This window comes from Halichoeres trimaculatus, unplaced genomic scaffold (genome assembly GCF_033239565.1).
Source record: "Halichoeres trimaculatus isolate MK-OKI-2021-1 unplaced genomic scaffold, fHalTri1.1 fHalTri1_scaffold_14, whole genome shotgun sequence".
Taxonomy (NCBI): domain Eukaryota; kingdom Metazoa; phylum Chordata; class Actinopteri; order Labriformes; family Labridae; genus Halichoeres; species Halichoeres trimaculatus.
In genome coordinates, this window is record NW_027437192.1 from 6,461,449 (window position 1) to 6,474,948 (window position 13,500).

At 39.3% G+C, this 13,500-nt stretch overlaps 1 protein-coding gene across 1 annotated transcript in view; it reads right to left on the bottom strand.

Annotated features, from left to right (window-relative positions):
- macf1a (microtubule actin crosslinking factor 1a) overlaps positions 1-13,500 on the bottom strand; it is a 313,188-nt gene that overhangs the window by 132,190 nt on the left and 167,498 nt on the right. The window contains exons 7-17 of the mRNA XM_074686117.1: positions 11,485-11,651; positions 9,683-9,795; positions 7,187-7,293; positions 6,596-6,715; positions 6,022-6,117; positions 3,657-3,784; positions 3,477-3,570; positions 2,959-3,113; positions 933-1,236; positions 715-843; positions 551-628 (exon numbers count right to left, since the gene is read on the bottom strand). Coding sequence (XP_074542218.1) covers positions 551-628; positions 715-843; positions 933-1,236; positions 2,959-3,113; positions 3,477-3,570; positions 3,657-3,784; positions 6,022-6,117; positions 6,596-6,715; positions 7,187-7,293; positions 9,683-9,795; positions 11,485-11,651 — 1,491 coding nt within the window. The remainder of the gene's footprint in view (positions 1-550; positions 629-714; positions 844-932; positions 1,237-2,958; positions 3,114-3,476; positions 3,571-3,656; positions 3,785-6,021; positions 6,118-6,595; positions 6,716-7,186; positions 7,294-9,682; positions 9,796-11,484; positions 11,652-13,500) is intronic.

The following is a 13,500-nucleotide window of genomic DNA, read 5'->3' on the forward strand; positions in this document are numbered from 1 at the left end:
GATGCATCTCTCACTGGGTTTATCTTATTCTATCAGGGGGAATTAACTCATTATTCATGATAAAACTGATTATGCAGAAATGAAACCCGACCTCTGAGTAACCTCTAGTACATATTACCATAATCTCTTTAAAGATAAATCTGTGAGCACATTTTAAGAGATTTAAGAGTGAACTGTGAGGTGGGGGTTAAGCTTAAAGAGCAGGAAGTGAACCAAAATCAGCCTTAGAATTTAAAAAATCTGTCACTTACCTTTATACGTTAAATTTGGAATTAATTAATGTTTTTAGATTAAGAAAAAATACAAAGAAAATGTGGTTTGAGTACCGTGTATGAAAAAAATAAACATAAATAGAATTAATCCATACTCAGGAGAAATTAAAAAGGGAGAAAGAGGGAATTTGGGGAAAGGATTAAAAAGAGCAGATGCAGAATTGTGCTGTGAGCATTAGCGGGCCGTCACGGTGTAATGGGATTAACTCAAGAAAGGGTTAAACAAAGAAATGTGCTTCTATGAACACACTAACACACACACAGAAACACACACTGACCAGTAGTTTGCAGTATTGATGCTCCAGCTTGGCCAGGGTTTCGGAGTAACTGCTCTTGAAGTTTGGAGTAACTTTAGCCTGAAGGAGCAAACAGAAAAGCTGTGTTACAACCACAAACTGTACAGGAATGCCTCCGAGCTCATGTATAAGTGATGTGTGTTCACCTCGTAGCTGCGTGCCTCCTGCAGGCTGCTCATTAGCTCCTCCACTGCGGTGTGTATGCTGTTGTGCTCTTGTAGGTTGTTTTCTACAGAGGGAAGGTCTGCGCCCCATTCTGCTCGCTCCAGGAGCTCCTGATGAAGAAAACACAGGAAGAAAACAACCACTCAGTAAACAATAATGTTAAACCACTCCCCTGAGTGTAAGTGTCCCACAGACTAACCTGTGTCTCCTCCACCCATCCCAGCAGCTCATAGATGAACCTCAGGCTTCCCTCATCCTCTGATGAAGACATGGCCACCAGCTGAGAGCGAGCCATGGGTCGCCGCAGGAGTGCCGCGCCCACAGCTCCCACGGCTCCCACAGCTCCCAGCAGCGTCTGCCCCAGCGAGAGGCCGCTGTCTGTGGGTCTGTGACTCGTGTGCTCTGCCACCGTGCTGCCCAGCGCCTGGGTGAAGTGGCCTTTCCTGTAGACGCTGGAGCACTGCAGTCTGAGGGAGACCAGCTCCTCCTGAAGGCAGGACACTCTGGAGAAAGAAGACAAAAACGTAACTATTGAGAGGGAGAATACACCTAATCCCTAAAGTATTTTAAAGGTTTTACATCCTTCAGTAGTCGACTTGTTGTAGTTGGTGTACATTAACAAATTTCCAGCCGGTAAAAGTATTAGATTAATTCAGTTTGAGCTTGATTTGATTTATTTTATCTGACAAAAGAAAAACATTTAATGCAACAAAATAGAACTTGTACATATAAATGAAAAGTGAGCAGAAGGAAGAAAAGTTCTTGTTTTTTTTCTGCTCCTTGGATGTCAAACGATTTGCAAAAGCCACAACACAAATGCAAGAGCAAAAACATGAATGCAAAAGAGACAACACAACGGAAGTGCAGCAACAACCAAAAGTTAAAAGAGGTCACTTATCCAAAGATCCATGATAAATACAGCTTCCTAGGGGTGTCACCTTGTGATATCCTTCATAGTACTTATATTTCTTTATTTACGTTAGCATTAGAGCTATATTTATCAAAGCTTAAGTTAAAAAAGAAAACAATCATTAACTTACTTTCACAACTTTTCTGTGTCTGTTAGGAAAACTGTTCCCTAACTTCCAGTGTTGCTGTACTTCCATTGTGTTGTGGCTTTTGCATTTGCGCTGTTGCCAGCATTAGTGTTGTTGCTTTTGCAAATCAGCTGACACCTATCGGCCACCGTACTTCCTTCACAAAATATTATTTCGAATCACAAAGTTCAAAAATTAAAAAGAGCTGCAGGTCAACATGGCGTATAACACTTTATTTGTGCCCCCCCTCCCTTAGAAAAAGGAAAAAAAAAAAAACACAACAGGAAACAATCCCCCAAAAAAGAATTATTATTGTTGCATTTAAGCTAAATAATAATAATAATAATTATAATTATAATAATAATAATAATAATAATAATAATAATTATAATAATGATAATAATAATAATAATAATAATAATAATAATAATAATAATAATAATAATAATAATAACAAATAAATAAATATATAAAATTTTAAATAAATAAAATTTTAAATAATAATAATAATAGTAATAATAATAATGCATTTTATTTATAGAGCTCTTTTCAAAGACTTAAAGATGCTTAAAAATAAAAATGTGTTGTTCCTCTGTAAAGGTTACCTTGCTGAACAAAATGTGAAAGCTTCAAAAAACTTATTTGCAGCAAAGCAATCCACCCAAATCCAATGATAGAGTCCCACAAGCCTTTTGTTTAGGGAACCAGGGCAATGCCAGCCTCTGTGCTGGCCTATTTATCTCTGCAGCAGTCTTTGGATAAAGTGAATCTAAGCCGAATCCCTCTTAAGATCTGTGATGAAGCTTTAATGCATCAGCTACATCTCTTTCTCGAGCTGAAGTTATGAACTTATAGAAAATTAACTCAAACTAGTATGAATCTTTTTCTGTGTGAGTTTCTCAGAGTGGTTATTTTGTTCAGTCTGAATTCTTTGATCTGCATACTGATGAGCAACAAAGTGAGGATTCTCTTTCATCATTTCTGATGCATCAAAGCATCTTTGCACACTTAAAGCGCTGAATTAAAGACAGTCTGGTTTAACTGCTGCAGACAGTTAAAGATGATTAAAAGCAGAACACAATGCAGCGTGTTGACCTTCAGTCAAACATAACGAGCCGACTGTGATCGCTCTAATTGCTTATATTACACTGACTGTCAGCATCAGTAACACCGCGGCTCCAGACTCACCTGAACGCCAGCTGCTCCACCTGGTAGTATTTCTCGTCTCGGAGGACTTTGAGCTCCTGGTTGAGTTGTCTGATGAGAGACTCGCAGTCCTGCAGGTAACAGGCCAGCTCTCGCTCACACTGCACCGCCTCGCCGCTCTCCATCCGAGACATGTCCTGCACACCAGCAGAGGTCCAATGAGACTTTGGATTGTTTGCTAAATTAGCTGATGTGTTTTAGGCTCTAAGTTGAATGTTTCCTCGGTTTATATGAAGTAAACAATACAGCAAACACAGCAGGAAGGAAGGATAACACTACAGTAACTCTGTGGAAAGCCAAATGTGGAGGTTTATCCCATTTTGAGGTTTGTGCAACACTGCAACAAAGAAAGAGTTTTTGCAGAAAGAAGCAAAGTGATGAGGAAATATTAAGAGCCCCTAAGGTGCATTTTATCTTACAGCTTGCGCACATTAACACGTTATAAACAACCAAGTTCACCCCAGGTCTCGGTACGTGCTGAATGAGCTGCTGATACTCACAGCCTGAAGTGTGTTCTTTGCAAGGGTGAGCTTCTCCTCGCAGTCCAGAGCCATGTTCTGGATCTTGTTTGCTCTCTGAAGCAGCAGTTCTAACCTGAAAACACACAAAAATAGAGGTAAGAAGGAAGGGTCTCTGAAGATCCACTGAGTAAAGAAGAGAGATGAGAACTTCGTCTGTACCTTTCCACAGCCGGCCGCAGAGCCTTTTCTCTCTCCAGCATCTCCAGGATGAGTTTCCCCCACTCCTCCTCCAGGTCGTTGGGATGAAGGCCCTGAGGAAGCTTAATGCGACCGAACTCTATCCACACCTGCACACACACATTGAGTGGATACTTAACATCCCATCATGCATCACTGCAAACACAAACTGTAAAAACACCAGGAGGGAAACACATCTAAACAGATTTATGGCGGAGTTAATTTTGGAAAACTGGGACCAAGGATGTGTCAAACCACCCTCTGCTTTTTACTCGCATTTTTCTTGACTTAAGTTTTTTTTCTATCAAATATTAGGGAAAAAATACACTACAAAAAAAAAAAAGAAATCTTATCAAGTGTTTTTCTCTTATTTCAAGTAAAAATGGTCTCGTTATACTTGATATGAGCCACATTCAACTGATCAGTCCAGAAAAATTATAATCAGTCGGTCACATGACCCTGAGCTGTGCCTCTGATCGGGCAAGTTCACGATCTTAATATCCTCTGAACAGCCGAGTTTAAAAAAAAAATCACCCCTGTACAGTTGGTGCTGATAGTAAAATCAGCGACTCAGACTGGAGACGTTTTTTGAACCAGGCTGTAAATTGGTTAATTTCTGATTTGAAAATAGCTTATTTTGGCTTGATGTGTATGTGACTTTCGCTACTTCTGGAGCCAGCCTCATGTGGACACTCGAGAAACAGCAGATTTTAGCACTCCTAACGTACCAGTTCTAGAAAAATGGATTTTGAGTCTGAGGTTTAATTGTAGTAATCAGAGCAGTCCAGGATGTGTTTGGGTAAAAGGAGTTCCAGAGACAAGGAGCGGTATTGGTGAAAGCTCTGTCACCTCAGGTCCGGTGCTTGGTCCTTTGCGGTGGGGAAAGTAGGTTACTATCTAAGGAGTGAAGACTGCGGGGTGGGTTGTAGGGGTCAGCAGTAGTAGTGAATGTCAGTAGGAGGACTTTGGACTGGATGCAGCAGGGAACTTGAAGCCAGCAGGAGGTTGTGGAGAACAGGAGTGATGTGATTACAGGAGCGGGAATTGATAGACGCAATTCAGACCACATTTTTGTCTTTACATTACTTGAAACAAGACATTTTTCTGGACTGGTCAGGTAAATGTGGCTCATATTGAGTTTTAAAAAAAGAATTCTACTGAAAATAAAACAAAAACACTGGGTAAGATTTCAGTTTTTGCAGTGCTTCTTGACAAAAATGATCCCAACTCAGCAGAGCTAAAGCAACGACACAACGGAAGTACAGCTACAACCGAAGTTAAGAGAGGTTGGTTATCCAAACAGACACAAAAAAAGTTGTAAAAGTAAGTAAATGATTAACTTCATCCATGATAAATATAGCGCCGTTGGGATGTCACCTTGTGATATCCTTCATAGTACTTTTATTTCTTTATTTACGTTAGCATTAGAGCAATATTTATCATAGAATAAGTTAAAAAAGAAAACAATCATTAACTTACTTTCACAACTTTTCTGCGTCTGTTAAGAAAACTGTCCTCTAACTTCCATTGTGGCTGTACTTCCGTTGTGTTGTGGTGTTTGCGTTAGTGTTGTTGCTTTTGCAAACCAGCTGACACCTATCGGCCACCGTACTTCCTTCACAAAATATTATTTACAAGTCACAAAGTGCAAAAATTAAAAAGGGCTGCAGGCCAACATGCTATATCACACTTTATTTGTGCTTCCCCACTATAAAAAAAAGAAAAAGGAAAAAAAAAAAACAGAAAACAACCCAAAAAAATAAATTATCATTGTTGCATTTATGCTTGAAATAAAAGTTTTTGCAGTGTATCTTGACGAAAATGATCTCAACTCAGCAGAGCTGTACTTAGGGGGGAAAATTAGAGGCTACTGCTCAAATACAATAAAAAGCTGAACCGTGAAAGACTCAAAATTGAAATTGTGAAGAAAAAAAATCTGGTAAACAAAATCCTTCAAACCAAACAAAAGAAAAGTCAATTTTTTAAAGATAAAAACACTTTGGGCTGGAGGACAATCAGTGAAACTGTTTTCTAAAATAAGAGCCCCTCTGACTGAAGCTCTGTTAGCATCAGCTGAGCGAGGATAAAACAGGAGCTATCAAAACTGATCATGTGTCGGTGAACAATCAAACAATCTGTTGCATTGATAACAGCAAACTTAGCTTCAGGTGACAGATGTATAACTCCAGTCTGGATTTCTCATTCACACGCTCCTGATGCCCCTGAGCTGAACCCCGTGGTGCACAGCGAGTTCTGCACGTGGTGCCAACGATGGTCACTTTTCCCTCCGCCCCTGCTCCCTGCTCTGCTCTGTTTTCTAAATCCTTCCACCGTTTCGTCTTCTTACCTCCAGCAGCTTGTAGAGGTGTTCGATGTGACCTTTCTCCATCTCTTTTGTGGGGATCTCCGTCTCTTTGAAATGGACGTATTCATTGTAAAGTGCCTGTAGGAGGAGAGAGAAACAGATTATTGGATTTTCTCAGTCATATCTCCTCCCTCCCCTCAGACATCCCGTCAGACACTGTTCCACTCTCATTTCTTTTCACATTACTTTCCTCTTCTTTTAAATGTCACGCCTTTGTTCTGCAAATTAATTCATTTTATTCTGAATCCTTCACCCACCCTCCTCTGTCTGTCGTCTGTTTTATTAAAGTCTCTGCCATAATTTGCCTTCTCAGAGTTTTACAGAAATCACACGTCAGCTTCTTTCCTCTCTGTCTGCATGCTTGATGGGATTGAATGGCAAAAGCTATCATAATAAAAAGGAATTTGATTCCTGTCACAACCCAATGTATCTGCCAATAAGCATGTATTCACGCTGTAAATTCGATTATGACAGCAGGGTAATTTTATCTTCATGTCACTGATTCTAATAAGGTTTGGAGGGAAGTGTTTCAGGAGCTAAGATGTTGCGTCCTCACCTTGAGTTCCACAGGGTTTTGTGGGAAATTCTTGTTGGCCATGAGGGCCGTATGCTGGCGGCTCCACTGGAGCAGAGAGGAGAACCTGGACTGGTACTCTGCCCAGCGCTGGTCCACCTCCTGATAACGAAGGAGGAGAGAAAGATGTAGAAGTGAGAGTAATTCCTCAGCGGCGAGTCATACATCCCCAACTCACAGACCTCTACTCAAAGTGGTTCATAGTAAACGACTGCAGCGCCGTATAATTAATTGCATCATTATTTGAGAGCTGCAGGTCATTACTCATGAAGTCGCTTAGTTGACGAGCAAACATAATGGAAATAACATTTCTGCTGAGGACGGCGTGAAAAACGAACATGACTGAAACACAAACATTAAGACGTGTTTGAGAAGTTCACAGGATCTATCAAAAGTAAAGCTAACGTAGCGTAGCATATTACAAACTGCAGTTCATGCATGATATGAAACCACCCTGCAAATGAGGTTCAGGAGCAGCAGCGTGAGAAATTGTACTGGAAAGTGAGAGCAGGGTGAATAAAACCAGTTGAAGTCGTTTCCCAGTGCAGGAAAATAGAGAAGAGTTTGTCTTACGTTTGCAGAGATGCCCTCTCCTCCTTCAGGGATTTTGGGAAAGGCATCGTAGATGGAGGAGACGTAGGTGATGACGGACTTTTCATCTGGAGATGGAACATCAACATCTGGAGGGAAAAAGAAGAAAAGTTAAAAGAAATAGAAAAAAAACAAATGAAAACATGCAAGAAAGAGAAGATTTTGACAGCAAATTCTTATTCTTTAGAATGACACACTATTTACTTCTTGTCATGTCTTACTCATCTGGAACCTTTTGGTCTTAGTCTAGTTTAGTCGACTTAAGACCATGTGAGTTTTAGTCTTGGCCTAGTCTTAAGTCTTTCATTCTTAGTCTAGTTTTAGTCCAATAATTACCATGAGAGTTTTAGTCTTAGTCTAGTCTTAAGTCTTTAAGTCTTAGTCTAGTTTTAGTGGACTTAAGTCCATGAGTTTTAAGCTGTGTTTCCACCAAGCAGACCAGTTTGGATTGTCTCAGTTCGGCGCACATTTTGTTGCGTTTCCACTGACTGATGGCGGGACAGATCCCTAAATAACCGATATGAGCCGTCCCACTTTTTGGAACCCTTCCTTATGGGTGCCAGACTGAACCGATCCGCTCTCTGAAGGTGGAGCAACAACACTGCAGACCGTCGATTGGTCAAAAGAATCGTCACTTACGCCGCGACAGCTGCTGCATTTTCTCGTGGCAACACACAGACTTCTCTGAAACAAAGCTTGATTGCACTTTCTATCAAAGAGCTACATGCCAATCACAGAGAGGACGAAATGCTGCATGTCTTCCATCCATGCTCTTTGTTTACTGTGTCGCGTTTTTCTTCTTTGTTGGATTTATTAGAGGGGTAAACTGTGTCACGCTGCTACAGCATCAAGCTATCATTTATCAGCTGCGGCTTTCAGCATCCAGCTTACACGCGCCTACCACGAGAGGGCACAGTTTGCTGTGGAAACACAAACGGGATCAGGCTTAACTGTACCAAACCGTACTGAACCGAACCGGACTGCTTGGTGGAAACATGGCATTAGTCTTAGTCTAGTCTTAAGTCTTTGAGTCGTAGTCTACTTTTAGTTCACTAATTACCATGAGAGTTTAAGTCTTAGTTTAGGTTTAAGTCATTTAGTCTAAGTTTAGTTTAAGTCAGCTAAAGACCATGAGAGTTTTAGTCTTAGTTTAGTCCTAAGTCTTTTAGTCTTGGTCTAATTTTAGTCAACTAAATATTACCAGGACAGTTATTGTCTTAGTCTAGTCCTAAATATTTTATTCTTAGTCTAGTTTAGTCCACTTAAGACCATGAGTTTTAGTCTGATTGTAGTCTTAAGTCTTTTAGTCTTAGTATAGTTTTAGTTGATTCTAAACCATTAGTTTGAGTCTTAGTCTTTTAGTCTTAGTATAGTTTTAGTAGCCCAAATATTAACATTTTAGCTGAGAAAGGAAGGAGACTTCACGGGTTAGACTTTTATGAGCGGTTCATTTTCAATTTTGCTCTTTTTTCTCTTGATGTTGTTGGTTGACCCAGTCAGGGGCGACAGTGACCGTTTAATAAAGGGCTGAATTACAAATCGGCGTCATCCTGCAGCATCCACACGGATGTTATAACACTGTTATGAGATATTTTAGTATTATGTTTAAAGCGATACATAAACTTGGACAATGGTTTACAGGCAGGCTCAGTGTTATATTATCTTATACATCTTGCCTAACCTGTTTCATCCTTTCCATCTAGAGTTGCTTTTTCAGTCCACAGCTTGTTTTGATAAAAAATGACTTGGATCGCATTATCAGCTTCTGTGATAGATTTTAACCCAGAGATACTCCAGGCCTTCGTCCTACCCAAACATTTTTTTTCTTGTCCGTTGTATTTCATCACAGTCTTCGTTATCATGTCTACTTTTTATTAGGTTTTTTATTTATTTTTCGTCCATGAAAAGGTTTGTTGATTAATTTTTTTTGTCATAGTTAATTAACACTGATGTAAGACACAAAAAACAATCAAATTGAAACAAAAGAAACACATACAGTAGTACTTAGTTAGAGTAGAGTTATAGAGTAGCAGCTAATTCATATCCACTTCAAATACTAAACTAAGAGGATTTTATAGACTTTGGCATAACCATGACTTTCTCTGTGATAGCTGGTCTGTAATGAGTATAGTTTAGTGTATTTCTGTATAAAAATGACCAGATATAGAAGATTATGAGAAGAAAAACTGAGCCAACCAGAGTTAAGTATCAATAAAGTATTCATGAGTCAGCTTGTGTTAGCCCTGGTAGATAAGTCCTGATGTTGACGCTGGATCAAAACAAGACAGAAATACCAGCACATGCAGAAGTTATTTCCTTTTTCCACAGTCTGGTCTTTCTGAGAGGAATCCCTGAGCACCAAGCTGCGTCTACCAAACTCTATTACTCAAATCTGATCAGCAGCCCCTGGATTCCCCTGAGCAGGCAGACAGAAATCTGCTCCGTTTCTTCTTCTCCTCCTCAGATCATTTGTCTCACCCTCAGCGTCCAGAAGTCTGGTCACCCCTAACGACTCGGCGATCTCAAAGGCCTGCTCGAGGTTCTCCCGGTTACTCTGCCGTGACACCACCTCCATGTCGATCAGGTCTGGCCTGGAAAAACACAACCACAAGGGGACTCAGGGTTTGAGTCTGTGTTTCCTACCTGTGCTCTGCCTTATCTGTCTGTAAACCACATGATTTTCTTTCTGAATGCAGTGTTTAGATAACTACACTGTAAAAAAACAAAATCTTTTCTTGTGTTTTTTTCTTGATTTCAGTAGAAAGTATCTTTTTAGACTTAATATGATTTTGTGACCAGTTTAGAAAAATGTCTTGTTTCAAGTTATTTAAAAACATGAGAGATACAAGAGAAAAGTTACTTGTCATGAAGCATTATTCTAGTTTCAAGCAAATTTTTGAACATTTTTTTTTCTTGAAACAAGACATTTTTCTGGAAAGTTCAGGTGAATGTGGCTCATTTTAAGTCTAAAAAGACATTTTCTACTTAAAATAAGACAAAAACACTGGATAAGATTTTTTTTTGCAGTGAACAGTGCTTTTAGAAAGCGTCATTTTATGTACCCAAAAGTCTTTTACAAAAACTTACTGAAAAGGAAAATTAAGCCAGTGATTTCTTGTGTTTATGCTTATAAGGAATGGGTACCAAATTAGGTACTGACCAAATTCTGTCAAAAGTACCAGGTACCGATTCACGTAAAATCAAAAGGTACCAAGTTTAGGCACCAAACTGCATCCTTGTGACTTTGAAGGAGTGGAAGAGTAGGCGATTTTCCATGCTGGACATGAACACAGCACTGCAAGTTTAAATACTGAAGAATAAATATGTTAAATTGAAAAAAAAAATATATATATATACTATCATTAAATAAACGGATATTTTTTATAGAGAAAGACTGATATGGATTTTTTGGGGCCAATACCGATTATTAGTAGGCGAGGGGGCCGATGACCAATATTTGAAGATGACATTAATTTGCAGTTAAAGTGAAAATATTGGTGTCAAAATTTTGAACAATACAAACTCCAACACTTAACTGCAACCAAATGCAGTAAAAGCATATGTTTATTTAACAGCTCCCACACTTAGCAGCATGTTTTATAAAGTTAAATGAAAACTTAGAAAAATAAATAGCTAGAGTTTTCTGCAGTAAATAAAGTTTTCCAAAATGTCTATGTAACTGCAGTAAAACTGGACAGAATTGAGCTTGTGCTGCCTTTTACAGGCATGTAATACAGTTGAATTAATTTTCTGTTTGGTTTCGTATGACTGATTTTAAATGACCATCTTCCATGGTGTGGACAGGGAGAAATTCTGTGCGGAGAAGCATCAGAGCCAAAGCAACACAGTTTTTAATGGGTTTCATATCGGCCGTAAGATTAAAAAAAAAGGCAGATGCCGATATGCCCCAAAATGCAAAATATCGACCCCAATAATCAGTCTATCCCTAATTTTTTATCACATAAACAAAAAGTACAGAAAATTGGTACCGTTGAGTATCGGTACTGATTGCCAGGTACTGGGCATCTGTACCGTATCGTTTCAAATGTGAAAGGTACCCATCCCTTATGCTTTGTTATTTTGCATTTTAATATTCTCTCCATTTAAAGATGATGAACTCAGACTGAAGTGTCGGTGAGAAACAGGTGAGTGCTTTCTGACTACTCAATTTAGCTGTTTTTTGCTAAGTTTGGTTAAAACAGAGAGTCAATTCTTTTAAATGCAGACTATCTGTCATCATTAAGTGTTACAAAAGTACAAAAAGAAGTTTCTCCTCTGACCTGTATCTGTGCAGCAGAGCGTTGAACATGCGTCCATCGCTCCAGGATGACGTGAAGTTGACACAGCGGAGGCCGGGGTAGCCTTCTGTCGCCTGCTGGCTCCATATTAACAGCTTCTCTTTGGCCGTGAGGTCGCCTGACTCGCCGCTCACATAGATCTCAGAAATCTGAAGGAGACAGAAAAAAGAGATACAGCGTTAGTGCCAGGATTCACCATTTCCTGGTGAGAGAAATGTGATCAGACATAAAACAGTAAATCTTTCAGTTTCCATTCACGTGACAACATCAGAGGAAAGAGCTTCTTAAGATCTTGATGTGCTGACTGTTTAAAACCAGTCTCATCAAGTACCACAGTACCCACACTGAGCTTTAACATGACAGAGGTACAACCACAATGACTAAGCAGAACCAGAACCAGTCTGTTTCAGGTTTCATTCACTTTGATTCAACCTGTCACGTCTCATTAATCCACTCCTTCATCTTTCTAATGATGAAATGTGTGTGCGTACGTGTGTGTGTGATAGAGAGAGGAAACACACCTTACTGTCTCATGTATTTCTACATTAATGTAACAGTTTTTCCAATTTCTACTCCATCTCCAGTCTAGCCAGCCCATTAGCTTCCCCCCCACACACACCCAACACTTCTCCTCCTCTCCTTCATCTCCTTCTGTCTCGTGCCTCCTCCTCAACCCCCCCTACACAACCTCGATCTGTCTCTTCAGTTTTCTGTTTTCTTTCATCTGTTCTTCCTCAGATGCTGCAGATCAATCTGCTCAGACGCAGTCCTCAAACCACATCTCCTTTGATTTCTCTGAGATGTATGGTTTAAAGTAGAGGGGGTCGTATTCAGGAGCCATATGTAAAATGTTTTGGTGAGATCTGAGTTGCTGGATTGTTTCAGTATTGAAATCATGATTAGTCATGAACATCTCCCTCCTCTTGGCTCCAGCTGAACTCGTCAGCTTGTCAGAGAGTAAGAGACTCAGACGGGGGACAGACGACAGACCAGATGTTGTATTAGTAAATAAAAACTAGACCATTAAGATAATCCAGGCTAGCTGCAAAGACCATCAAGAACAGATGTCCTAAGTTAACATGTTTTAATATTTTGTTTCTCTCTGATTAAAAAATGTACAACCTGATGATTCTATAATTAGGGAAACATTTCAGGTATACAAAAAAGTGGAGGAGGAGTTAAACATGCCACACTTTCTTTAAGGTTCCCACCGTAGACTTTATATAGAGTATATAGAGAGGAAAATCTAAATGGAGCCAGGTGGAAAAACTAATATATTTTTTTCTTTCGAGGGTCAAATCACTTCTTGACACAACCTCCCGGCATATTTTACAATCCCTGAAAAAAACACACGAGAACGGCAGCTGTCAATCATTGTAAAATCTTGTTTTCAACCTCTTATAACTAATGAAAATGAAACTTAAAGAAAAAAGAGGACTTGAAAACAAGACAGCCAAATGATATCCTCAAATCACAACAATCAGACGTGAGAAACATTTCTATGAGGTGTATTAATTCTTTAAAGTCTGACCACAGCCCATCTGGAATGACTGGAGAGACTGATTTTTTTTTTACCTATACCGCAGCCAGCCACCAGGGGGAGCAGTTTTTGTGGCGACCTCACTTCGAGCTGAGCAAGATGACGTATGACCTTTAGTGATTTAAGTCATGTGACTTTGGAGCAAACCATTGCTGATTTAAAGGCCTTTTTCCAATGGATAACACGGTTGACGCTGATTTCTTGGACACACACAAAGTGAATTATTTTATCCATATAAATTATCAAAATAGTTTTTAAAACACCTTTGTCATATTTATTGGTTGTTTTAAACAAATAATACCGAAAATAATATTCACAAATATGTATTCTAGTTTTAATTTGAAGAGCAAACTTGAGATTTGAGAAATCAGACAGAAAAAAAACTACAAATTCCAATATGATTTGCATTTTAAGCTAAATAAATTAAGGAATCTGTTGAGTTTCTGTTTTAAATGAAA